The sequence below is a fragment of the Erinaceus europaeus genome, chromosome 15, assembly GCF_950295315.1.
Source record: "Erinaceus europaeus chromosome 15, mEriEur2.1, whole genome shotgun sequence".
In the NCBI taxonomy this organism is placed as follows: Eukaryota; Metazoa; Chordata; class Mammalia; order Eulipotyphla; family Erinaceidae; genus Erinaceus; species Erinaceus europaeus.
Genome location: NC_080176.1, coordinates 74419660 through 74446143, shown reverse-complemented (window position 1 = coordinate 74446143; position 26484 = coordinate 74419660). Strand labels below are relative to the sequence as shown.

The following is a 26484-nucleotide window of genomic DNA, read 5'->3' as shown; positions in this document are numbered from 1 at the left end:
CTTTCTTCCAACTGCAGTGGAAAGGCGACTAGAGCCAAAGGCTGGCACGGTGAGTCTGCAGGTGTTAGGGGTGGTGAATTTCACTTAATTTTTATTTTTAATGATTTATAGCACATTCTCTCATCTCCTCTTTATAGGTGTCGGCAAAACACTCTCACCAACAACCGCGGACTTTTTCCTTTTTCATGCACCTTCACCTTTACTGGATGCTAAGAGGCGGGAGAAAAAGCTTCCTGCGGGGAGGCAGTGGATCATCTCCTCCCACACTGGAATCCAGTTCTAGCTCAGGGAAGTCCCACAGGCTCACGCAGTCCGCCCCGCCCCTCTAATCCCCGCCCCATTACAGGCTCCGCCCCCGACACTGGCCACGCCCACTGGCGCTCCGGGTCCCCCGGCAGCCCAGATAGCGGAGGCCGGGGGCGGGGCTCACCCTTGCCCTCCTGCCGCTCCACCAATCAGCAAGCGCCCTGTTGGCCATTAGCGGCTCCCGGGCCACTCCCCCTTCCGCCGGCCTCCGCGTCCCAGAATCCAAGATGGCGGGATCCAGACAAGGGGGTCCCCAGGCCGGAGTGCGGCCACTTCTCTGCGCCCTCCTGCTGTCGCTCGGCCGATTCGTCGGGGGCGATGGCATGGAGGGTAACCCCGCAGCTGCCGGCGCCCCGACCACCCTGGCCGTTCAGCCTCATCGCCGGTTCGAGTACAAATACAGTTTCAAGGGACCGCACCTGGTGCAGAGCGACGGGACCGTGCCCTTCTGGGCCCACGCGGGGAGTAAGCCGGGGCACAGGCCGGGGGTCGGGGGGCTCGGGGTCCCTTCCCACCTGGGTCCGCTTCTGCTCTGCTCCCCTCCTCTGCACACCATATGCGCGGTGCAGGGGACCCTTCTCTGCAGCCCCTCCTGCAGGTCAGTGTGGTCCGCCAGGTTCCCTGCGCCTGACACCCTCACCCCTGTCTTCCCCCTGCCTCCCGGCCTCCTCCCCTCTTTGATCCGACCGGCTCTTTTCCGTTTGATCTGGAAGGGTTTGGTTACCTCCCACCACTTTGCTTAGACTCGCTTCTGGGCATCACGTTTCACCCTGTCGCCACGTCTCCAGGGGAAACATCCCCGCCTGTCCCCATCGAGACCTGGGCGGGGCCCTTCTGCTGCTGTTCCTGCGCCCCGGGCTCTCCCCTGCGTTGCTCTCTCCCGTGTTAGCACCGGTGAATGCCCAGTCTGTACCCCAGCCCCCCCCCCCCCCATGGCTCCAGAGATGACTGATACTGGTTTTACGGTAGTTTGACCCTCTGTGTTAAGAAGACTTTCTTTTCCTATTGGAACTACACCTTCAAGTTGTTTCTCATTCTCAATGACTTGGCGTGGTCTTTGATATTCCCCCCCCCTTTCACATTAACATATGTAACTTACTAGTCACAGGCGTCCCTTTATTGATTAAAAGCAGGAATGAATATCTTCTAGTACTGATTGTTTCTGAGACCAAGAGCAGCATTCTAACAGCCTTTGGGGTTGTATCTGTAATGACTATGCACGTTATTTAATTCACTCTGTTTGCAGTAAGTAGATAAGAAAAATCTCACCATACATTTACATATGGGGGGGAAGCATCCTATGTGCTAGTGCTGATGTGGCGCTGATGACTAAGAAACCAACTATAGCACATGGCATGCTGTGGCGCTCTGTTCAGTGACCCTCAGATGCACCCTCGAAACAAGTGGCATAAATGCCTTTATAAAGATAGGGCGGGAAGCTCTGGCCGTTTGAACTCCATCGTTGTGTATAATTAGACAGTCATTTATAGCAGGTTTGTTTACATCCTTTTAGATTGCTTAGTGCTTGAAACACAATGTTCCATGTCTAGAAAGTAATTACTGAATAGAGACACACTTTTACGAAGACCCATTTCACTGAAATTAATATGTAATTAAAAGGTGTAGATTTCAATTTGTCTTAATGATCTGGCCATTAAATGCATGAAGTCGAGTGCAATTATTTTCTTACCCAGCAGACATTAATTGCATGCTGGCTTGTGAAGGGTATATTGTCGGGTATTTTTTAAAATATATATTTCTGATATGATTACACTGAGATTGACCCCAAGACCTTAGTCCTTACAAGTCGGTGCCACTCTGTGACTTCCTGCGGGACAGTTTTTCGTTAAGTTACAGTGTTTTTAATACACAGAGATGATGCATTTGTACCAAATACAAGTTCTGGAACTTTTTTTTTTTTGCTTTGCTTTTTGATTTTTTTTTTTAATATTTATTTTATTTATTTATTCCCTTTTGTTGCCCTTGTTGTTTTATTGTGTAGTTATTATTATTGTTGTTGTCGTTGTTGGATAGGACAGAGAGAAATGGAGAGAGGAGAGGAAGACAGAGAGGAGGAGACAAAGATAGACACCTGCAGACCTGCTTCACCGCCTGTGAAGCGACTCCCCTGCAGGTGGGGAGCCGGGGTTCGAACCGGGATCCTTATGCCGGTCCTTGTGCTTTGCGCCACCTGTGCTTAACACACTGTGCTACAGCCCGACTCCCTGCTTTTTGCTTTATGCAGAGCCATGGAATGAAATCAATTGTACTGCAGACTGGTTTTTTTGTTTTTTTTTTTCTTTTTGTTTTGAAAGACAGGGAAAGGTGGAGGAGAAATACCACAGAACTTGCACCATCCATAAAACTCCCAGGTGCCATCCACGGTGCTTCCACATGGTTCTGGGGCTCAAGCCCACAATCCTCCATGTGGGAGGAGACATGAGCCTATCTCCTATTTCAGCTTTAATTCTTTTTTTTTAGATATTGAATTATTCAGTACTTGTGATCCATGATGTCACTTGTGCACTTCTCCCCTGCCTACATGCTCTTCTTTTTCAAACCCAGACCGTGTCAGCCTCTAAGAATATTAATCAACTACTCGAGCTAGCTGCCTTGAAATTCTTTATAGAGTCTGTAACCAGCTAGGCTTCTTGTCTTCAGAAGTGTCAGATATACCTGGATGAGTTAAAGTTGCAAGGTTAGAGTGAATTTCCACTCAGGGATACTCGTCTTTTAACTGTGGCTGGTCTACCTGCTGACTGCTGTGGCTTTACCTTGCTTGCTTCTTCCCCTCCTCGTCTTCTTCAAGTTTGTATATTTATTTATTTATTTATTTATTTATTTATTTATGAGCGAGAGAACCAGAGCATTACTCTGGCACATGTGACACTGAGGATCAAACTCAGTAGCTCATGCCTGGGAGTTTAGCACCTTATCCACTTGTCCACCTCATGGCCCTTCCTTGCTTTGTCATCACTGTAATATTTAAAGTCTCTCTCTTTACTTAACTTCATGTGTCATTGATTTCCCTTTTCATCTTGTCTGAAGATATATATATATTTTAAACTAGAAACACTCCAAAGTCAAGAGATAGTTCACCTAGTAGAGTGCACATATAACCATATGCAATGACCCAGATTCAAGCTCCTGGCCAGCACAGAGGAGCAACTGTGTCGGGGAAGCTTCCAGAATGGTGGAGCAGCACTGTGGTGTCTCTCTTATCTCTTTCCCTCTGTCTAAAGAAATGAGTCCACTGGGAACAGCAGAATTATGCAGATGTGGAACCCCAGCAGTAATTCTGGTAACGGGGAAACACACACACACATCTAGAAATGTTTAAATAAAAATCTTTTGTCCTTACATTCATCTTCAAATAAGGAACAAATCTGTGGTGTTTCTTTTTCTTAATCCAGTACCCTTTTGTACTGTCAGTATACATTGTTGGGTTCATAAGGGCACAAATTGATAACAGCACTTTGTAATCCTTTATGGCTCTTAGAGCTCTTTCACCTTCGTGCTCTGATTTGATTCTTAGTGAATGTGGCTGCTGTGAGGTGTGCAGAAGAGTTACACAACTGTCAGTGGACTAGGATGAAGATCCAAGTCTTTTGATGCTGTCTAGCATTCTTTCCACCAAACCTGATGTGCTGAAAGTGATGGTGCCAAATAGTCATCTTACCGAAAAGTGTCTCAACTTGTCTTTGAATTTTTTCCTTCTTGTGAAGAGATTACACAGCTTGTCGCCTCCCCCCTCCCCCCAACACAAATTTCAAAACTGCTTAGTATGTGAGAGGACATGCTAGAAAGACTCCAATTTGTGTCTGGTAGGTACTTAAATAATTATCTAGCCTAGTAGGGATAGCTGACATTGACAGGCACTTATAAAGGGATATCATGATTTTTTTGGTTGTTATAGAAGTGTAGAGTATGTCTCATATAATCACACAGTGAGTGAGTGGTGGGCTTGGGACATGTGTGGAGCTTTGCATCATTTTGGGGATCACAGCTCTCTGTTCACTTGAAATTCGGGTGACCCTCTCCCTAGAAGAATGTGTGTGCATAAAGATCTCCATAACTTTTGGAGTATTTATAGACGTAATCAAGCTCAACCCCTTCATTTTGCAGGTGAACCCAAGAAAGGGAAAGAATTATTTGCTCAGAGTCACACAGCTAAACAGGCTAGGAGTAAGTCTTGACTTACTGAGCACACCAGCTAGTGGTATGTTCTTTTCACATTGTTTGAGCTACCTAACATCTGTAAGCTCGCCAGACGCAATGCCTTTTAAAAAATAGTATGCTTGAACAAGGACATAAGAAGGGGCTGGGTAGTTGCACACGTGGTTAATTGCAAATAACACCATGTGGAAGAACCTAGGTTTGAGCGCCCACTCCCCACCTGCAGGGGAAGCACTTCACAAGCTGTGAAACAGGTCTGCAGGTGTCTTATCTTTCTCCCCCCTCCCTTTTAATTTCTGTCCTACCAAGTGTAATAGAAAGGAGGAAAGAAAAAAAAAGGGAAGAATGGCCATCGGGAGCATTGGATTCAAAGTTCAGTACCAAACCCCAGAGGTAACCCAGTGGTAAAAAGAAAGAAAAGAAAAGAAGACTAGTTCGTGTGCCTTTTAAATCATGAGCCTTCCTACCCACTTATGTTTTAGTGTATGTTTTCAGCCACTTTTTTGTAGAGATTGTTTTACTATTCAAAAGACAATGGGAGGTGTTGCCAGAGTCCCTAAAATTTAAAAATTGAAACTTCGCATGGTTTTGTTGCTGCTGTTGTTAATGAAATTATTTTACAAGTTACTGACTTAAAGTTCAATCTCTTTACACATACACACATATAACAGATAGGTGGTAATAGATTGAACTTTACCTAATTTTAACTTAAAGTTTTTCTTGCCTGACTTTTCTTCTAGATGCTATTCCAAGTTCAGATCAAATTCGAATAGCACCGTCTTTAAAAAGCCAAAGAGGATCAGTGTGGACAAAGACAAAGGCAGCCTTTGAGAACTGGGAAATAGAGGTGACATTTCGAGTGACTGGAAGAGGGCGAATTGGAGCTGATGGCCTGGTATGAACATTTCTTTTACTGTATAAATGTGTATACATGTGTTTACCACCAGCCTCTGAATGTTTCATCTTAATGTGTTTACAGGCAATTTGGTATACAGAAAACCAAGGCCTAGAGGGTCCTGTGTTTGGATCAGCTGATATGTGGAATGGTGTTGGAATCTTTTTTGACTCTTTTGACAATGATGGAAAGGTATTTTTGTTTTGTTGTCGTTGTTGTTGATGGCCCTGCTACTTACTTAAACATGGCTGCTAACAAAGTTAGGCTGTGAGAAATCTAGTTAATTTGACTTTGTCAGTTTAATAGACAAATCCCCCGAACTTTTAATTTTTTTAGTATAATGGTTCCTCCTTAACAGCTGGGAATTTATAAATGGAAAGCTCTGAGTACATGGTTTGTCATATGCCACATTGCATGTTTTATTATTGTTATTCATTTATTAATTAGAGACAGAAACTGAGACGGGAGGGAAAGAGACACCTACAGCACTTCTTGACCACTTGTGAAACTTCTTCCCTGCAAATGGGGACCAGGGGCTTGAACTCAGGTCCTTGTGCATGGTAACTTGCACTCAAAATAGTATGCCACCACCTGGCCCTCCACTTTGAGGTCCATCCTACCCCCCCATCCCCACACTCATAACCACCTTCTATGTGCCTAATAATTTTGATGAATAAGCATAATTGCTTAGATGTAAGCACTGAAGCCAGTAGTATCTAGGAGACTGACAAGTTTATTCTGTGGAAAGATCCGTGTGCACTAATATTTGCTCACATAGAATACTTTTTTTTTTTTTTTTTGCCTCCAGGGTTATTGCTGGGGCTTGGTGCCTGCACTATGAATCCACTGCTCCTAGAGGCTATTTTTTTTTTTTTTGCTTATTGTTATTTTTATTATTGTTGTTGTTATTACTGCTGTCGCCAATGTTGGATAGGACAGAGAGAAATCGAGAGAGGGGGAAAGAAAGACAGACACCTGCAGACCTGCTTCACCGCTTATGAATTGATACCTCGCACCCCCCCACCCCTCACCCCCCCGCGCAGGTATGTAGCCAGGGGCTCGAACAGGAATCCTTAAGCCAGCCCTTGCACTTTACGCCATGTGTGCTTAACCCGCTACACCACCGCCCGGTCCCCAGAGTACCTTTTTAAAATATATTTTATTTATTTATTGGATAGAGACAGTCTAGAGAAATTGATATGGGAAAGTGGGAGAAAGAGACATCTGCAGCACTACTTATGAAGCTTCCCCCCCTACAGGTGGGGACCAGGGACTTGAACCTGGGTCCTTGCACATGATAACGTGTGCAGTGAACCAGTTACACCGCTGCCTGCCTCCCCTCTCTTTCAATCAACCGTTTCTCTGATAACCTCTCTTAAGACAGTTAAGAACAAAATATTCTTACCATTGGAAATGTTAGCTTGTGCCTTGGAGGCCTTAGGATCAATGGTATTTATCTGAGCTGGGGTCACCCTGCTGATTCTCCAAGGACATTATTGGCAGCACTCTTAACACTGAGGCTGTGTTGGCGCTCTGTTGCTAAGCTCTCGTAAGTCCCACAACTGTGTCATGATCACAGTGTGTCCTCAGATGTGTGTTGAGATTGATTATTCAAAGATAGGACCCATCATTAGACTTGGAGGTATTAAGTGACTTCTCAAACGATGAGTTTACTGAATGTTTTCTAAGTAAGTAGAAATTGCTTGCATCAGTTGTTTTTAAACTTTGAGCTCTAGAGCTTTGGAGATCTAAGAGACCTTGGTGTATCCAAATAATCTAGATACTTTTTAGGGCTTTTAATACAACTTCATTCTCTTTCCTTTTTAGAAAAATAATCCTGCTGTAGTAATTGTAGGCAACAATGGACAAATCCAATATGATCATCAAAAGTAAGTGTGCGTTTTTCAGGTTATTTCTGATTATAGTTTCTTTTTGAAACCTTGTAAAATAGACTGTTTCAAGGCTGAACATCTTCCAGATGCAACCTGCGTATTCTTTTTCTTGAGATACATTCTACAACATGTTAGTAAAATCTTACTCTTATTGTATTGAGGATGTTTTGGTAACAGACTGATTCAATGTTCTTTCTGTAGAGGACCTCAGATTTCAAACAAAAAAGTATTTTATTTGACCTAAAATGATATGATTTTTTAAAAGTTTACATTTGGAAGATACTCAGTGATTAAACCTTACTCTTTCCCTTGGCTGCTGTAGAGGTTCAGCCCTGGAAGTTCGTCACAAATACCTGTGAAGCTATTTAAAGTAGAGGTGCCTCCAGAAATAAATAATAATAATAATAAAATAAAGTAGATGTCCCCTTAACTTCCTTGAGATGTTACTTACTGGCTTAGCTAAGGTAGAACCTCTAAACCTGTTTTTGTTTTGGATGTAGCCCTAGGAAATAAACATAAGGCCTCTGCATGTGCAGTACTCCCTGGCCCACTGTTTCCATTCTTTGTACTTCAGATAGGGGGAGCGAGAGAGAGGAGAGATGATAGCAGTCTCACTCCACCATCTGTGGATCCTTCCCCTGCTGCCTGCCATCCATGCTGCTCCTGTGTGGTGCCAGGGCTCAGCACTGAGTCCTTGCTTGTAGTAAGGCATGGACTCTACCAGATGAGCTGTCTCCTAGCCCTGTCTACATTTTTCTTTGAAATGTATGTAGGGAAGGAGAGACACCAAAGCGTCAGTCACTCTGCCATCCATGGAGTGACACCCCTCACCTGTGCTCCCATGTGTACTGTGGATTAAATGTGGGGTCTGAGGCCTGGTGCATAGTGAGCTCTAGCTTTTGAGCTTTATCGTGAGCCACCTGCCATGCCCCAGAAGCTGCATTTTACACAGCCATTGTGCTATCTGTCTCCCTGGTCCCCAGACCTGCTTTTGCTTGACAAGTTCCTTGTGTGGTTCTGATTGTGCCCTAAGGTAGAAAACTACAGTCCTGACCTCCTGTGGGTCAGAATTCTCCCTTGCACTTGGCACTTGGTAACACCAGGCTCTGAACACTACCGTGCGTCCAGACGAGTCACAGGGAAAACCCGCACATCCTGAAAGCTTGTGTCTCCTAAATAAGTAACGTTGCAACAGACTTTGTCAGAACTGGAAGTCACTTTGATCTTCCTGGATGTGAGTCTCAAATGTTGAGAGGCATTAAGTCTCTTATTTGTGTTCCTTCTCCTCAACATTGTAGTGATGGTGCTAGTCAAGCTTTAGCAAGCTGCCAGAGGGACTTTCGAAATAAGCCCTACCCCGTCCGGGCAAAGGTTGTATATTACCAGAAAACGCTGACAGTAAGTACCACGCTCCCAGAGGGTGCTAAATGACATTCTTCTAGCAGGACTTTTCTCTTTGAACCTCTGATAGAAATGACAAGTCTTTGATACAGTTCGAAGCTTGGTCTCAGTGGTCATATCTTATAAAACCCTCCCTGTATGGGAGTCACGCGGTTGCGCAGCGGGTTAAGCACAGGTGGTGCAAAGCTCAAGGACCGGCCTAAGGATCCCGGTTCAAGCCCCTGGCTCCCCACCTGCAGAGGAGTCACCTCACAGGCGGTGAAGCAGGTCTGCAGGTGCCTATCTTTCTCTCCCCCTCTCTGTCTTCCCCTCCTCTCTCCATTTCTCTCTGTCCTATCCAACAACGACATCAATCATAACTACAACAATAAAACAACAAGGGCAACAAAAGGGAATAAATAATAAATAAATATTTTTTAAAAACCCTCCCTGTAGCTTTGTATTTAGTTCAAGCACTATATTACCATATGCCACCTATTGTGTACACGTCCAAGCCTTTAGGATACAAGCATGTGTACAAGAAAGATCGTTTTCTCTAAAGAGCTCGTGGTCTAATGGAAGAGACACATCAGTGCCATTACTATGGTGTGGGATCAGTGGGTACAACACAGATTAAGGGATCAAAGGAAAAAGAGAAATAAGCTGGAGAGCCACTGGGGTACCTACGGTGCTAAGAATCGAACTGAGAACCTCAGGCATGAAGATCCAGTGCTTTACCAGTTGAACTATCCCCCCAGCTGCCCTGTAACTTTTTTTTTCTCTTTTAAACATGGTACGCTAGTGAATCAACTCAGAGCTTCACTCATGTGCTTGCCTGCCACTGAACTACTTTCCTGACCCAATTATTTTATCTCATCTATTTTTTGAGAGAATGAGTGAATGTAACATCACTCCACCATCCATAGTTGTGACTTTCTCTGGATTTGTTGCCTTTGTGTTTTGGTGGGGTTGGAACCCTGGGCCTCAGGCAGGCAAGGCCAACATTCTTGCCACTGAGTTGCCTTCCTGGTCCCTGGAGACCTGTAATGCCAGAAGAGGGTGGGGAGGATCAAACACAGCTTCTCAAAAGCAAGCTGTCCTTTGAAGGGAAAATGGAGACTTCCTAGACAGGTGCTCATTCCAGGCAGAGTGACGAGACAGGTAGCTTGGTGTGGCTAAGGAGAGAGACTTGGGGGGCGTGAGATTGAAAGGTGTCAGTAGCAGGTCTTGCAGGCCCCATACAATTTACCCAGTTAAGTATCTGTTGAAGAATTGTAAGCAGGAAAGTGAAGTGATCAGATTTGCTTAGGCAGCAGTGTACAAGCATGTGACAGTATTTGTGAAAGAGTTAAGAATGTAGTGATTTTGGCTCCTTGACTCTCAGTGGTTCAGACCTGTGCTTTGTATTTTATATATGCAGCTTCTCATCTTTTCTTTCCAGTGGCTCTTGGGGCTGGCACCCACCCCCGTTTTCTACACAGGGAAAGTGAACATGGGGGATTTTAAGTAGCATGGACAGTGTCATTCTCACTATTTAATGCTGTTTGGAATCTCCGCACTATCTTAACTGCATGACTCCACCTGTGATCTAAGCACAGGTAGAGGAGAGCTGTTTAGGAGGTGGCAGTTATACAATTTAAAATTAGACTGCTGGGTGGGGATCGGGGTGAATTCAGGTCCTGAATTTCTGATCACTAGTAATAAGTGGTCCTGTTAACTAGTCAGGAAGGCTGTGTGGGTGTGTGTGTGTGTGTGTGTGTCAGTGTCAGAGAGAGAGAGAAGGCAAGAACTAGCGCATGTCATACATCTGCTTCTCAATTACTGGAGTCAGAATTGCGGATTCAGCCTGCCGGCTTTAGCTCTGTCACTGAGGCTTCAGAACACACCTGGTTCCTCTTCTGTAAGAAGCATTCAGAGAGCACGGTTGTAGTTCCCTCAGACCTAGAAAAGATGAACCACATTCTATTTTAGAAACTGATTGGGTGGTAGGTCACCTGATAGATTGCAAGCTTTGCTATGTTAGAAAGATTTTTGTAGAAAGTTCTCAGATTTTTCTCTTTAGACCTCTGACCTGTAGTAGGGCCATGAGAGAAGGGATTGCCTTTCTTCTTCTTCTTCTTCTAGCGTTTGCCCTTCTTCCGTAGCCAGTCAACAGCGTCAGGTTGAAAGCTGGCAGGAGCTGCTTGTTGCTGGCTTTGAAAGTGACTGGGATCCATGTGGATTCAGTCGGCTAGGAAGGATAGTCAGTTTCCCCAATGAATGGGTACTCACGGGATGAACCACGAGAAATTGCCTTTCTAATCTTGCAGAAAAACTGATAAGATTTTTGGTAGTTGATCATTAGAGCTAACATATAAATCAAATAGCATCAGTCAAAATCATGTATTTCAAGTTGACTTCACGATATCTGTTGTAAAAGCTACAGTTTGGGGCCAGGTGTTGGTGTACCTGGTTGAGCACACATTACAATGCGCAAGGTCCCCACCTACAGGGAGAAAGCTTAGCTAGTGGTGAAGCAGGGCTGCAGGTGTCTCTTTGTCTCTCTCCTTCTCTATCACCCCTTTCCCTCTTGATTTCTGGCTGTCTCTATTCAATAAATAAAGATATGTTTTAAAAAATAAATTTTAAAAAAATCTACAACTTCAGTGTGTCTTTATAGATAATGATCAACAATGGCTTCACCCCAGATAAAAATGATTATGAATTTTGTGCCAAAGTGGAAAACATGGTCATCCCAGCACAAGGGCATTTTGGAATATCTGCCGCAACTGGAGGTCTTGCAGGTAAATCTTGGTGTTTTTTAATATTAAAAGCTTCTGAATAGTGGAACTGGGCGGTGGCACATCTGGGTGAGCACACATATTACAGTGTTCATGGACCCAGGTTCAAGCCCCCAGTCCCCAGCTGCAGGGGGAAAGCTTCATGAATGATAATAGCATGCTGCAGGTGTCTGTTTTCTCTTCTCTGTCCCCCTTCCCTCTCAATTTCTATCTATCCAAAAAAAAAAAAATTATTTCATAAAAAGGTTTTGAGCAGAGTGAGTTGAGCACAGCAGATATCGGAGGTGTATACATTCATTTACTTGTAGCCTTTTGAGACTAATCGTAAGTTTTCCCTAATATGGTGCCAGTCTTTTGTTACCTGGAGACTGCTGGTTCTGTCCTTACAGACAGTAGGGGCACCAGTGCTGGTGCTGTGTCCCCTAGAGCATCAGCTTGGCTGCTGCTCTGTAATGAAGGAGACGTACTTTAAAGTTGAGTCTATCCCATGTTCAGGGCCAAGTTGTAGGATTCTGATGGTTGCCAGGTTACATTGAAATAAATTTGGTAGCTTGAGTAAATATTACTGGAAACCAAACTTTAAACAGAACTATTTACCATCAGCCCTTGTCCCCAATATGGTGAGAAACCTACCCAGCACTGATGCCATTTGTGTTTGTGTGGTTCTTTATAGTCATATATATATAATTTTTATTGGTGCTTTTTAGAAATGTGAGTTGCTCTGTACAACAAAACAGGAGTGGAGGGAAAGAGGACAGAACATATTTACCCTATTTTTAGACGAGTTTGCCAAATCTTGGATTAAAGGATTTCCTAAAGACCGCAGAGCTAGCCCCAGGCAGGACTCGGCTTGTGTTTCTGATTTCTGGGTCCAGCACTCTGTTACACTGCGCCGCCTCTCCAAAAGTTACGGTTGTCTCTTTAATTGGGCTGCACAGCCCTAGGTCTGTGGAACAGCGGCATAGAGATTGTGGCACAGTGGGAATGGGTTGCTTATGCTTCCTAGACACAACCAGCCAGGAATAAAGCAGTGTTAAGAGGTTTGACCTGTTAATGTCCCTCTTCCCAGCTTAAACAGCTTGAAATTAATTTGATTTTTAGATAAAATCATTGCTACCTGCTGTATGAGAGTGGGCAGTAAATATGGGTTTAGGATGTATAGGATAATCTGATTCATGTAAGTAGGTATGGCTTGAGCATAAGAGCAGATGCTGCAGGCTTAGCCAGAACTATACGAAGGCAGGGTGTCCCAGCACCCTAGGCAGAGCAGTGTTGTGTTTATAACAAGAGAGCAAGAAGTAAGTGCTCTGATAAAGGTTCAGAGACAGACAGCCTCAGGAACTGTGTGGGCTGCATTTTTTCTCATCAACAGGACTAGAGTCCATGAAAGAAATTTGTGGGAAGACATGGAAGGTCTCTGCCGGGATCACGACTTTCTACTTGTTTTCACCCCTCGTTTATCCGTTCATTGCCCAATACATGTTAAGCACTAGTTGTGTGATAAGATTTGTGCTTAGGATTTAAGAAAGTGAATTTCAATTTCTTTCAGATGTGAGTCTTTCAGGTGGACTTTTGTCTCTAAACTTAAGAAGCACCATTGATGTTACAAAGTTAGCACTCAGAGGGTCGGGTGGTATATCGTGTAGTGGGATAAGTTCACATGGCGCAAAGTGTAAGAACCCGCTTAAGGATCCCAGTTTGAGCCTCCGGCTCCTCACCTGCAGGGGAGTCACTTCACAGGCGGCGAAGTAGGTCTGCAGGTGTCTGTCATTCTCTCCCCCTCTCTCTGTCTTCCTCTCTTCTCTCCATTTCTCTCTGTCCTATCCAACAACAATAATAATAACCGCAACAATAAGGGCAACAAAAGGGAAAAAAAATAGCCTCCAAGAACAGTGGATTCAGTGTGTAGGCACCAAGCCCCAGCAATAACCCTGGAGGAAAAAAAAGAAAGCACTCATTTTAGTTATATCGTTTACTGATTATTATTATTATTTTCAGTATTTATTTTTGTATTCATTCCCTTTTGTTGCCCTTGTTTGATTATTATAGTTATTATTGTCGTCGTTGTTGGATAGGACAGAGAGATATGGAGAGAGGGGGAGAGAAATATAGACACCTACAGACCTGCTTCACCGCTTATGAAGCGACTCCCCTGTAGGTGGGGAGCGAGGGACTTGAACTGGGATCCTTAAGCTAGTCCTTGCGCTTTCCGCCACATGCGTTTAACCCGCTGCGCTACCGCCCGACTCCCTACTGATTATTATTTTAAGGCAATAGATGTGGGGCTGGGTGGTGGTGCACCTGGTTGAGTGCACATGTTACAATGTGCAAGGACCCAGGTTCGAGTCCCGGGTCCCCACTTGCAGGGGGAAGGCTTTACAAGTGGTGAAGCAGTGCCACAGGTGTCTCTCTCTCTTTCTCCCTCTCGATTTCTGGCTGTCTCTATCCAATAAATAAAGATTAAAAAAAAATTTCTTTTTAAAAGGCAATAGATGCTATTCACAACCATCAAATAATCTATTAAAGAAACATTTTTCATAGTCTTTTCTTTAATTTGTAGATGACCATGATGTCCTTTCTTTCCTGACTTTCCAACTGACTGAGCCTGGAAGGGAGCTGGTAAGTATACACATTTTCCCCTCAAAAAGCTTTTCAGTTTAGTCGTCTTGTCTCATAGCTAAAAATGTGGGGAGATTTAACTCTTGGTCTTGCTTCTGCCAGTTACTGCTCTATGGCCCTGGGCAGGCTACTCAGCCCTGAAACTTCATTTCTTCGGGGTAAGAAGGTGTTGTACTGCCCACTTCATACTGTTGTCTGCACCAAACAAGACAGTGCATTTTTAGCACATATTCCACAGTTCTTATTTATTTTTTATGTAGTTATTATAGCAGCAATTCAAGTAAGAACTTTTTCTTTTTTATTTATTTTTTAAATTTATTATTTATTCCCTTTTGTTGCCCTTGTTGTTTTATTGTTCTAGTTATGATTGATGTTGTTGTTGGATGGGACAGAGAGAAATGGAGAAAGGAGGGGAAGACAGGGGTAGAGAAAGATAGATACCTGCAGACCTGCTTCACCACCTGTGAAGTGACTCCCCTGCAGGTAGGGAGCTGGGGGCTCCAACTGGGATCCTTAGGCCGGTCCTTGCGCTTTGCGCCACTTGCCCTTAACCTGCTGTGCTACTGCCCGACTCCCAGAACTTTTTCATAATAGTTTTAAATGATTACTAGCGAGAAAGAAAGAGCATTATTCTGGTATATGCAGTGCTGGGGCTTCAGTCCAGGACTTTGCAAGTCAGGCCCTCTGCCTACTGTGCATTTTAAAGATGTATATCATGGGAGCAAGAGAGAGACCAGAGCGAACTCCATTCTAGCATACGGTGCCAGCAACTGATCTCAAGACCTTGTGCGTGTAGGTCCCCAAACCTCCCTGCCCTGGTCAAAAGTTCTCTGCAGAAATATCATCTTAAAACTAACCTTTTCAATCAGTGCTAATGATCTATTCTTAAACTCCAAAAAAGCCTACACCAGATAAAGAAATTTCAGAACAAGAAAAAGAAAAATATCAAGAGGAATTTGAGCACTTTCAGCAAGAATTGGATAAGAAAAAAGAGGAGTTCCAGAAGGGCCACCCTGACCTGCAAGGGCATCCCGGTGAGTTGTCCTCTGAGCTGCAGCTGTGGGCTTGGCCCTTGTTTGCTGCCTGGCACTGGTGTTCCCATCCAGCATTTCACCTGGCACCATCCATGCCAATCCTGGACACAGTTTATGGGCAATCCTCAGTCTTTGGAAGGCCTGGAAATTGGCAGTACCAGTGAGAGTGTAGCTTAGGGACATGACTGTCACAGGGACACAGGAGAAGTGAACCACTGGGCTGTAAGCTCCTTGAGGTGGGGGTTTATCTGTTAATTACTGCTGTGTCCCCTACAACTAAAAGCCAACAACAGTGCTGACCTCGTAGTCCAGATGTGAATATTCGTTGAATGAAATCATCCTAGGTTTATCTCTTTTCCTTCCAGTGGCACTCAGACATTATTAACACAGAGCTAATGCTTAAGAATTAGTGAAACTTTTAGGAGAATAGTGATCGTGTACTTCTCCTCCCCACCTGTACTTACTCAACTAAATCCTGGGCTTTATGCTTTAAATCGTTGATGCCAATGTAATTAGAATGTAAGTATACCTAAGTTGCACATGTCAGAAACAAAGTATATTATGAGCAAACAGAATGACTTTTCCTGTTCGCCAGCTTTTCTTACCTGTGATATTTCCCCATCAGCCCAGCGGGCCAGGTTAGCTTTGGGACTCCTATCAGTTGGCAGTTGATGGTTCTCTTACTGATCGACATTATGATTCAGACTTAATGAGAAATAACTGTAGTTCTTCTCTTGTATTTGTTTTACACATCACATTCAATTTGTGAGTATATCCTGAAGCTTAATAGAGTTTGCATTTGAGTGAATTGTTCTGATTTGGCAGGGCGGGGCTGTCTAAGGAAGTCTGGCTGGCATCATGCTAGTTAGTATCTGGAACCTGGTGGCTGAAAAGAAAGTTAACATATAAAGCCAAACAAATTGTTGACTAATCATGAGCCTAAAGGCTGGAATAGTGCAGATGAAGATGTGGGGGTCTCCATTTTGTAGATAGATAGTAGGCTTATTTTAATTATATTCCAAAGGGCCCATGACAATGCTAGTTTGTTGTTGTTGTTGTTTTCTGAGCCTGACATCTGATATGCAGGTGGACCCAAGTTACTGTCTGGGGAGATGATACCATGCCTGGAAAAAGGACTAGAAAGCTGGATCAGGGAAGAGAGTAGCTCCCAAATATGGGAAAAGTGTATAAACGTTGTTGACTCTAAACCCCATTGGTCTGATGTGATCTGGGGCCCATATTCAGCTTAGGCGTCTATGTGACCTCTGCACCCCTGTAGATCTGAGCTCACATTCTGTGGTCATGAGTAGGAACATCCCAAGCTGCCCCCATATCAGGACCCATCTTCCTCAGGTGGAACTTGTATGTTGTCCAGCCTCCCTTCAGAGGATGGGACCTTCTCTACCGTTACTGATCCACGTTGGGGGCGAGGCCCTATGGGGGCCGGCAACTTCTTTGCTAATGTCTGTTAACGCAGATGAGTTTTCCATATACATGAAATCACATAGTAACTTTGAAAGTGAAAATAACTTACAGATTAAAAATATCAGATCTGATTTATAAGAATAATAAATTCACCAGAGATGGCGGGCGGTGTCAAATGGTGAGTTAGTCATAGTTGAACTAATCAATCGTCTGCATGTGCATGTTCAGGATCTCCTGCTGCATTGCTGATGTTCTCTGTATCTCAAAAACTGCATGTGTGTGAGTGATTCTAACAAGTCTAATCTGCAATTGCAGCAGAGGAAATGTTTGAAACAGTAGGAGATCGTGAACTGAGACAAGTCTTTGAAGGCCAGAACCGCATTCATCTGGAAATCAAGCAGCTGAACCGGCAGTTAGACATGATACTTGATGAGCAGAGAAGATACGTCTCTTCCTTGACAGAGGAGATCTCCAGGCGAGGGCCAGGAGCTATGGGACATGGACAGGTGGGTTTGGATACAAGAAAATATACCCTGGTTAGCCTTGCATGGAGGAGAGTTGAGAAAGAGGAGCTGAGCTGTGTTCCAGTACCACTCGTTGATCGTGGAACCTGCTGACCATCTTTTTTTTCTTCTTCCAGATCACTCAGCAAGAACTAAATACTATTGTGAACACTCAAAATGAGATTCTGAGACAAGTAAACGAAATGAAGTAAGTGTGTAAAAGGAATTTGCATTTTTTTTTTATTTTGCTATTTGCACTTTATATGATCTTAAACTTATAAGCTTATGGTGAAAGTATTTGCACTGCTACAAGAATAGTTCTTTTAGAAATAGACTGGGTTGGGAGTCAGGTGGTAGTGCAGCGAGTTAAGTGCAGGTGGTGCAAAGCGCAAGGACCGGCCTAAGGATCTTGGTTTAAGCCCCTGGCTCCCCACCTGCAGGGGTGTAACTTCACAAGGGGTGAAGCAGGTCTGCAGGTGTCTATCTTTCTCTCCCCTTCTCTGTCTTTCCCTCTCTATCCATTTCTCTCTGTCCTATCCAACAAGGACAACATCAATAACTACAACAATAATAACTACAACCAGGGCAACAAAAGGGAATAAATATTTTTTTTTTTTAAGAAAAAGAAATAGACTGGGTTGTGTGAAAGAATTTTGAAAAGGCTTTATATGAATTTACCTTTAGACTTCAGATTTATAAAAATAGTAGTCTCTTTATATCTCTTACTCATCTTTCCCTAATGTTAATTATCTTAACCTAGTCATATATAACTGCAAAAACCAAAAACATTGACATTGCTGGTAACTAAACTAATGACCTTACTCAAATCTCACCAGTTTCCATTTGTGTCTTTTTCCTAATCTAGCATCTTATCCAGGATCAGACATTGCATTTAATTAATTCTTTTAGACTTCTTCAATCTGAAAGATTTCCTAGTCTTTCCTGACTGTGCCACTTTACAGCAGGGCTGACCAGTAACTTGGCACAATGTTCAAAGGGGTTGAGTTTGTCTGGTGTTTATTCATGATTGGAATATTCATTTTTATATTCATTTTTGGAAAATGAATATAAAAAACTATAAACTGTATCTTGTAAACTATCTTTCCTTGATTTGTTGGTCATAATTGTTTGGTATAGTTCTCTCTTTTTTTAAAAAAAAATATATATATACACATACACATACACATATACATATATATATATATGACCAGGCGGTGGCACACCTGGTTAAATGCACACATTACAGTGCACAAGGACCTGGGTTCAAGCCCCTGGTCTTCACCTGTAGGGGGGAAGCTTCATGAGTGAAGCAGGGCTGCAGGTGTCTCTCTGCCTCTTTCCCTCTCTATCTCCACCTCCCCTTTCAATTTATCTCTGTCTCCATCCAATAATGAATAAATAAAACTGTTTAAAAATATATATTTTGGGAGTCCGGTGGTAGCGCAGCGGGTTAAGCACACGTGGTGCAAAGCGCAAGGACCGGCAGAAAGATCCCGGTTCGAGCCCCCGGCTCCCCACCTGCAGGGGAGTCGCTTCACAGGCGGTAAAGCAGGTCTGCAGGTGTCTGTCTTTCTCTCCCCCTCTCTGTCTTCCCCTCCTCTCTCCATTTCTCTCTGTCCTATCTAACAACGACATCAATAACAACAACAATCAAACAACAAGGGCAACAAAAGGGAAAATAAATAAAATTTAAAATATATATATATGTATATATTTTATTTTGATGAGGGGAGGCGGGAAGGACAGGCCAAAGCTGGCCAAACTGCTCGGGATCTTGGGATCTTGGAGCCTCAGACATGAGAGGTTATTTTCTAATGTCAGTATGTACAGTCAGATGTTGTATATGGTTAAAAGTATCTTTCCAAAAAAAATGGCATGCTATGGATAGCGCATTGGACTTGTAGTGACAAAAAAGTTCAAGCTGGTGGCTACCACACCACACCGCACTTCCAGATGCCAGCAAGCCAGGCTTTCTTAAACAACTGCTGCTTCTCAAGGTTTAGCAGAAACAATGGATCTATACACGGGGACCTGTCCGAACTGCAGGAGGGAGGATTTTATTTGTCTCAGGCCTCCCAAAGACCACCCCTTAGTTCTGTGGCCTGCTTGAAGTGCAGATGCCAGAAAAGCAGCTGTCCTCACAGTGATGGTTTATGACAGCAAGAGGAAGGGGAATGGAACCAGCCAAGAAAAAAAGATGGATGTAGGGGGTGAGGAGAAACCAGGTATAGCCGTTTGCTCTCTCCATGGAGTTGTGTGGACAATGCTCACTCTTCCCTACTAGTAGTGGCATGGGGCAGTACATGCAAAGTGTTACCACCCAAGGAAGCTGACTGAATCACTGGGGGCCTGGATTTTATAACCGCCTGGTGTGTTGTGACTCACTACTCAGCCTCCAGAGCCCCTAGCAGTTGAACTTAAGCAGCGGCCAAAGACTCCAAACAAAAATTGCAACCACACTGTTAGTGTAAATTATCTGCCATGCCACATGGAGTCCAGCTGACAGAGACACTGAGCAGGCAGGAGATTTCAGAGGCTTAGAGGGTCTCTCCCAGGGGCTGGGTGATGCCAGTCTTGAGACCTAGAAGTGCAGGGTCTGAACAGCCCAGGCCAACCATTCAATTTTTACAGCACAACAGTGAACACACAGGTCTTTCAGTTCAGTAAGAATATTATGGTATTTAGAATCTACTTATAATATTGATTTTTACATGGATTATCTCATGTTTCTTTCTATGACTGTTTTCAAATAACCTTTAGCAAGAAGATAAATGTATAAATCGTGAGTGATGTTTAGTTGTTGGACAAGTCACGATGCAACACATTTTTGCTTAGAAAAACATGGAAAAATTCTTAATCATTGGGGGCCAGCGTTTACATCTGGTTCAACACCTGGTTGAACACATGTTACAGTGCTTAAGGACCTGGGTTCAAGCCCCTGCTCCCAACATGCAGGGGGGAAGCTTTACAAGTGGTGAAGCAAGTACTGCAGGTGTCTCTGTCTCCCTCTCCTCTTAAGTTCTCTCTGTCCTATCAAAGAAGGTAGGGGGAAATGGTCACCAGAACCAGTGCATTCATCATGCAGACAAGCCCCAGCGATAGCCCTGGTGGCAATAAAAAATAATTTCATGACTTTTCCAACAACACAGTACAAGTTAGCGTCTAATCTCAAAGACAATATAATTTTTAATAATACTGTTCTGAACCTTTTTCTTCATGACCTAGTATTTTGGCCTTAGGGATGTAACTAATTAATGGAAATTTGTGACTGGAAGAAGCAGGGGCCTTCCTAGGCCTTCAGGAGAGTGTGTGTTGCAGGAACTCCATGAGTGAGACCGTGCGGCTAGTGAGCGGCATACAGCATCCTGGGCCCGCGGGCAGCGTCTATGAGGCCACACAGCACTTCAATGACATCAAAGAGCACCTGCACGTTGTGAAGCGGGACATTGACCACTTAGTGCAGCGAAATGTGAGTTCCCTCCTGCCCGACTCATCCTCACCGTCATCTCTAGGAAAGGGAGAGCACATTTTGTTGATTTGTTTATCCATTTGCGGAGTGAGGAGAGAGCCAGGGCCTCACGCGTGCAAGATTTCACCACTCCCGGGCCCATTTTCATCCAAAGAGAATCAGAGAGAGGGAAAGCTTACAACAGCGCCAGAGCTGCTCCTGGTGCCATTTTCTCTCCCTTGTGGTGTAAGGGTTAGACCTGGGCTGTGTGCGGGGCAAGACAGGTGCTGTGCCCAGTGAGCTACCTCTCTGGCCCGTGAACATATTCTGCTGAAAACATCTTTTTGTTATCACGTGATCCAAAGATGCTTAGCTGTCTCAGATCATGCCTCTTTTTTTTTTCAATATTGTGTTTGTTTATTTGTTCAGTAGAGAAATTGAAAGCGGGGAGAAAGAGAAAGACACACTTGCAGGCTTGCTTTACCACTTGTGAAACTTTCCCCCTGCAAGTCGGGACCAGAGGCTTGGGCCTGGGTCCTGAAGCCACGGTTATATGCGTATTCTACCAGATGAGCCACCAGCCAGCAGCCCCTGTATCTTTAAAAACCCGAATTTGGCTAAATGTAACAGAAACTTCTTTGCTGTCTAGCCATCAAATGACCGGCCGAAATGCCCTGAGCTCCCGCCCTTCCCATCATGTCTGTCTACGATGCACTTTGTGATATTTGTAGTGGCACAAACAGTGTTGTTCATCGGATACATCATGTATAGGTAAGCCTATTGATGACACCCCATAGTTGTCTCTTAGCTGAATTGGAAGTGTTCATGGAATTGTCTGTCTCCGTAGTAGAACTTTCAATACATACAACATTGGGCTTGTACAAAGTGGATTTTTTTTCTTTTCATTAATAATTTAATATTTATTTACAAAATTATGAAATAACAAGGGTATAATTCCCACCACCAGAGTTCAGTGTCCCCATTCCCTCCACTGGAAACTGCAGTGGTCTTAGATATAGGTTGACTACCATTTCTATATGTATTTTATTTTTTGCCTCCAGGGTTATTGCTGGGGCTCGGTAGGAATCCACTGTTCCTGGAGGCCATTTTTTTCCCTTTTTGTTGCCCTTGTTTATTGTTGTTGTTATTGTCATTGGATAGGACAAAGAGAAATGGAGAGGAGGGGAAGACAGAAAAGGGGAGAGAAAGGCTCCTGTAGACCTGCATCACTGCTTGTGAAGTGACCTCCCCTGTGGTGGGGAGCTGGGGGCTCGAACTGGGATCCTTGTGCTGGTCCTTGTGGTTTGCACCATGTGCACTTAACCCGCTGCGCTACCGCCCAGCCCTTCTATTTCTGTATTTATGTATTTTTGTCCATTTTTTTCCTATGGCCCTACCTTTTCTTCCTCTCTAAGTCACAGCTATACCTATTGCTACTTCTGAATGTCCTTCCTTCTCTCTCTGGGTCTCTGGGAATTGCAGTTCAGAGCCCTCTGGTCATCTTCCCCTGTCATTTTTCCCCCCTGTCTGGTGTTATGGACCAGAATTCACAAAGTGGATTTTATAGAAATTATGCTTACCTTAGTATATCTCATACTTCAAAAGGCATTACCTATTTTAAACTATTTCTCTCCCAGGTCAGTCACATATTTTCAGGTTTTCTTTCTTTTTTTTTTTTTTCCCCCTTAGGACTCAACAAGAAGCAGCTGCCAAAAAATTCTTTTGACCACCACGTTGATATGTGTGTACTTAACATAGTGCTGTCTTTTTGAGGGAATTTAAGTATTTAAATTACTTCAGAGGCTAAATTATTAAATTTTTTAAATAAAATAACTGTTTAAACATTGATTTACAGTAAGAATAAACCATAAAGACAACCACACATAAAGTTGTGCATAGTACATAGATCCATTTAAATTTCAGTGAGTTTCTGGCCAGTAGAATATAGCCACTGAATAGCATATGGATAAACAAGAGCCTAAGTGAGAGAAAAAAAAATGGGGAAAACTCCTGGATTTGAAAGTTACGCCCAAGTTCCAAATGTTGGAAGTTTCTTTCTTTAACATAAACACATTGGCCTTCTCCTCCTCCTGGGTGAGGTCTAGCTAAGAACTAACTCCCCATCATGTTTTTATCGTAACCAAAGTCTCTTTCTTCAAAGGCCATAATTTTTTCTACTTCAAGACCCAGTCTTACAATCCTGTAATCCAACACAACTCCCACTGGAATCAAAGAACATTTTGTCTGAGATTACTTATCCGTAGGATTTACATAATAAGCTTCAGAATATTTGTTGAAAAGGAAAAAAGTTCCCCCGTTTGCTTATCGGTGTAGTCAAATTCTAAGGGAAATTTCAAGAGGAACTTTCTGCTTTTGCCTGAAAAGCCATTCAAGTGAGACCATTCCTCTGACAATGTTCTTGATGGATGTCTTCCCTGTTAATGTATGTTTCCTGATTGCTCAGATCATCCGAATGTCCTCCTAACTGTGAAGTCAGCTACACATTGTGAAAATCATTTTTGCATTTATATTTTGTAATTTAAGAAATCTATTTCTCCCCCCCCCCCAAAGTGTGTGTTTCGACAATATTTTAAATAAGTAAAACCTACCACCACTCCCTTTTCGTTTCCATTGCTTCCCACCACCCGGTACTTGTGACCCTTTTCACACCTGTGCAAACCCAGGAGGCTAGTAGCAATTTTAAGCACATTTGAAAAATAGAGACAATACTTCTGATTTCTTTCTTTTGATGCTGGAATTGAGGATGCTATAATGCACTTGATAATAATCTGGATCTTGAAATGTCAGGCAGGAGGGGCTGTTCGAGTCCTTAGATAGACGTTGTTCTAGTTGTTTTACAAAGTCTGTAAGTCACATTCTGAAACACAGCTTTAACTCTGTTCTCACAGCTGATGTCAGCTTTGGTCGACATCAAAATACTGTTACCTCCTTTAGTTGTAATGGTTCCCTTACGTTTACCGTAGAACCTAAAATGATGCTGCTTTATAAAAATAGCACTACTTAATTTCCCCCAAGCCTTGTAGATTGCTCTCAGCTGTCATTTATGAATTGTACTGACTACCTAGCATCAGTGCAAAGACTCCGAAGATCTCTGCTCTAGAGCAACACCTAGCTGGCACCTTATATGCAAACAAGTTCAGCCTTGCTCCTGCTGCTTTGCAGTTCCAGGGACTGAACCCAGGGCCTCATGCATGCAAGGCATGCCCTCCACTGCTGAGCCACCTCCCTGGCCTGTGACATTGCTCGTATTTTCTTTTTTTCTTTTCTTTTTCTAAGCAGAGTACTGCTAGGCTCTGGTTTATGGTGGTGTGGGGGATTGAACCTGAGACTTTGGAGCCTCAGGCATGAAAGTCTCTTTGCATAACCATTATGCTATCTCCGCCCCCCACCCCCTGGCATTGCTTTTTAAATGAGCTCTTGTCCTAGATCACTATTCTGATTACACACTCAACTTCAGTGGCATCAACATTGGAAATAACTTCTTTAGTATCTTATTCCTTCACAGTATTAACATTGGAAAATTGATCTTTACAGAGTTTACTCTTAGCTCATGGGGGACAGAAATAAGTAGCTTGAGAAGAATATTAAGTTGTAGATATGGAACCTGGAGACAGCCTTGATTAGAGAGTGTAAGCATGCATCTCCTTCCTCTCTCACTCAGTGCTACTTGCCTGAAAATCACTCAGTAAGGCAATTCACACAGGCTGTTTGTTAGATTTTTTTTTTTCTCCTCAAAATCACTGACTTCAGATAGTTCATTTCTGAAGAAAATGGTCATTCTGTGGAAAAATTAACCACTGCCAGGAAGGATTTCCTCGTGTCTGAACTGTTTTGTATGATTGAATGTTACCTTCTCTCACACCAGCAAGTACTTTACAGGTGCCTTGACTCCACAAAACTGAACTTAACCCTTCAGTGCAAGTCACTGTGCATATGATGCCACTTTAAAAAAGATAATAATGCAATTGTGTCACGGCTCAGGCCCCTACGTAACATGCCTATTTGTGTTCTGATTGTTTCAGTGTTCTATTCAGCTTGAAACTTCACTATGAACCCACAGACGGTAACTGGGGTCTGTATTAAAGGGATATCAGTGTTTTATCAGTGTGGTCTGGGGACCATCTGTGTCATGCATAGAGTACTTGTTAAGTATACAGATTCCAGGGCTTCATTCCAACCCACCTGAGTCAGCGCTCAAGGGTGGGGCTCCAGGGTATCCCTTCTCCACAGCCCCCTCAGGTGATTTCTGAGCATGTGAATGTCAGAGAACCCTGAAGATGGGAAGTGAACAAAAAGTGCTGTTTGCAGCTGAGCTGAGAGCCTAGAATAGCATTTTCATTGTCAGTGACATTAGCAAGTGTGCACTGATGCTTTTCTGCTCACACATAGTGTTCTTTTTACTAAACCTAGATTACTAGAAACTACAAGCTAAATCCAGATTGTTGCCTGTCGCTTTTGGCACTCTGGTTGATGATTTTTTTTTTTTTTCTAACTTCGTCTGCCTGCTAAATCGTGTTTTGCTTTTGAGACATTTTATCTCAGACACTTAACTTTTTGATAACTTTGGGAAAACAAAGTACTTGAACAAGGGATCACTGACCCTTCATGTTGCCGCGATAGGGGTTGTGAATAACAGAATGTGATTATCTTCCCTTCCGTGTGCTTATCCTAGGAGAGAGTGAACAAATGATTATCCTGGGCAGTTTTGTATTTATACAAGTCTGTTGTAAAATCACTACTTGCAGCTTTTTAGACCTCTGTGCTGCCTGTTTGATACATTTCAAGGTCTGAAAGGGATTTCTATCCACTGTTACTTTCAATTGGATAACATTTTGTCAAGTGTTTTTGTTTTTGTTTTTTTTCTGATTGTTATTTGATGCTAGCTGGAATTAAAAAGAAATAACATTGACCTTATTCAAATAAAGAAATATTTTAGTACATTTACTTCTTCCTTCATTGATCTCTACTGTTTAGTTGTTTTTGCAATAGGCCCTGACCATGGTGGCCTGCCCCCTGCGGGGTCAGCACACAGATGCAAACACTGGAGCAGTGTGACTGCCTATGAGAAAGCAGCTTAACTAGAGCAGTACCCCTGATGTGCTCACCTTTAAAAACCCAACACCATGTGGTCCAGGAGGTGGCGCAGTGGGAAAGCTTTGGACTCTCAAGCATGAGGTTCCGAGTTCGATCCCCGGCAGCACATGTGCCAGAGTGATGTCTGGTTCTTTCTCTCTCCTCTTATCTTTCTCATAAATAAAAAAAAAAAAATCTTAAAAAAAAAAAAAAACAAACACCAGTAGCTGAAACTCTTACTCATTATTAATGGCAGTTTAAAAATCTGCTACCGAGTGCCAAGTGATGGCGCACCTTGAGTGCGCATGTTACAGTGCACAAGTACCTGGGTTTGAGCCCCGGTCCCCACCTGCCGAGGGAGAGCTTCGTGAGTGGTGAAGCAGTGTTGCAGGTTTCTTTCTGTTTCTCTTCCTTTCTCCCCCTTCCCTCTCAATTTCTGACTGTCTCTACCCAGTAAATAAATAAAGATAATAATTAAACATTTAAAAAATAGATTTAGGGGGGCTGGGCGGTAGCACACCAGGTTAAGCACACATAGTGTGAAGTGCAAGGATCTCGTTTGCCCCAGCTCCCCACCTGCAGGAGGGTCTTTTCAGGAGCAGTGAAGCAGGTCTGCAGGTGTCTTGTCTTTCTCCCTTTTTCCCTCCTATCTCCATTTCTCTTTGTCCTGTCCATCAACAACAACAATAGCAATGACAACAATGGAAAAAAGATGTCCTCTAGGAGCAGTGGATTCATAATGCTGGACCCAGGCCACAGCAATAACCCTGGAGGGGAAAAAACAATTTCATTCACGTGTGGTCAGAAGGCTTTGGAGGGGTGACTTGTAAGGGTCTTCCTTTCATAAGTCTTGGTGTACTTCCATTTCTGGAGGAAAGAGAGATTTTACCCATAATAGAAGAGTTACTGGATACCCAAGTCAAGAGGCCATT

General features: G+C 43.4%; 1 protein-coding gene across 2 annotated transcripts; it reads left to right on the top strand.

The window, feature by feature from the left end:
• The first annotated feature begins 496 nt into the window (after window positions 1-496).
• LMAN1 (lectin, mannose binding 1) lies at window positions 497-25419 on the top strand. Of its 2 annotated transcripts, none has more exons than XM_060173954.1 (13): window positions 497-771; window positions 5223-5377; window positions 5462-5569; window positions 7205-7266; window positions 8568-8667; window positions 11309-11432; window positions 13990-14048; window positions 14950-15082; window positions 16823-17013; window positions 17148-17218; window positions 20329-20479; window positions 21108-21229; window positions 22620-25419. In XM_060173954.1, the coding sequence occupies exons 1-13, from the start codon at window positions 534-536 to the stop codon at window positions 22624-22626; spliced, it is 1521 nt and encodes a 506-aa protein (XP_060029937.1). In that variant the 5' UTR covers window positions 497-533; the 3' UTR covers window positions 22627-25419. The 2 variants fall into 2 exon arrangements, with proteins under 2 accessions (XP_060029937.1, XP_060029936.1); XM_060173953.1 differs by having other exon boundaries at window positions 498-771; window positions 22148-25419.
• The last annotated feature ends 1065 nt before the right edge of the window (window positions 25420-26484 follow it).

Coding starts and splice junctions, on each gene's coding strand:
- LMAN1 (XM_060173953.1), top strand. CDS start 534: ATGGCGGGATCCAGACAAGGGGGTCCCCAGGCCGGAGTGCGGCCACTT. Junction 5,378..5,461: donor GAATTGGAGCTGATGGCCTG/GTATGAACATTT, acceptor ATGTGTTTACAG/GCAATTTGGTATACAGAAAA. Junction 11,433..13,989: donor CGCAACTGGAGGTCTTGCAG/GTAAATCTTGGT, acceptor TTTAATTTGTAG/ATGACCATGATGTCCTTTCT.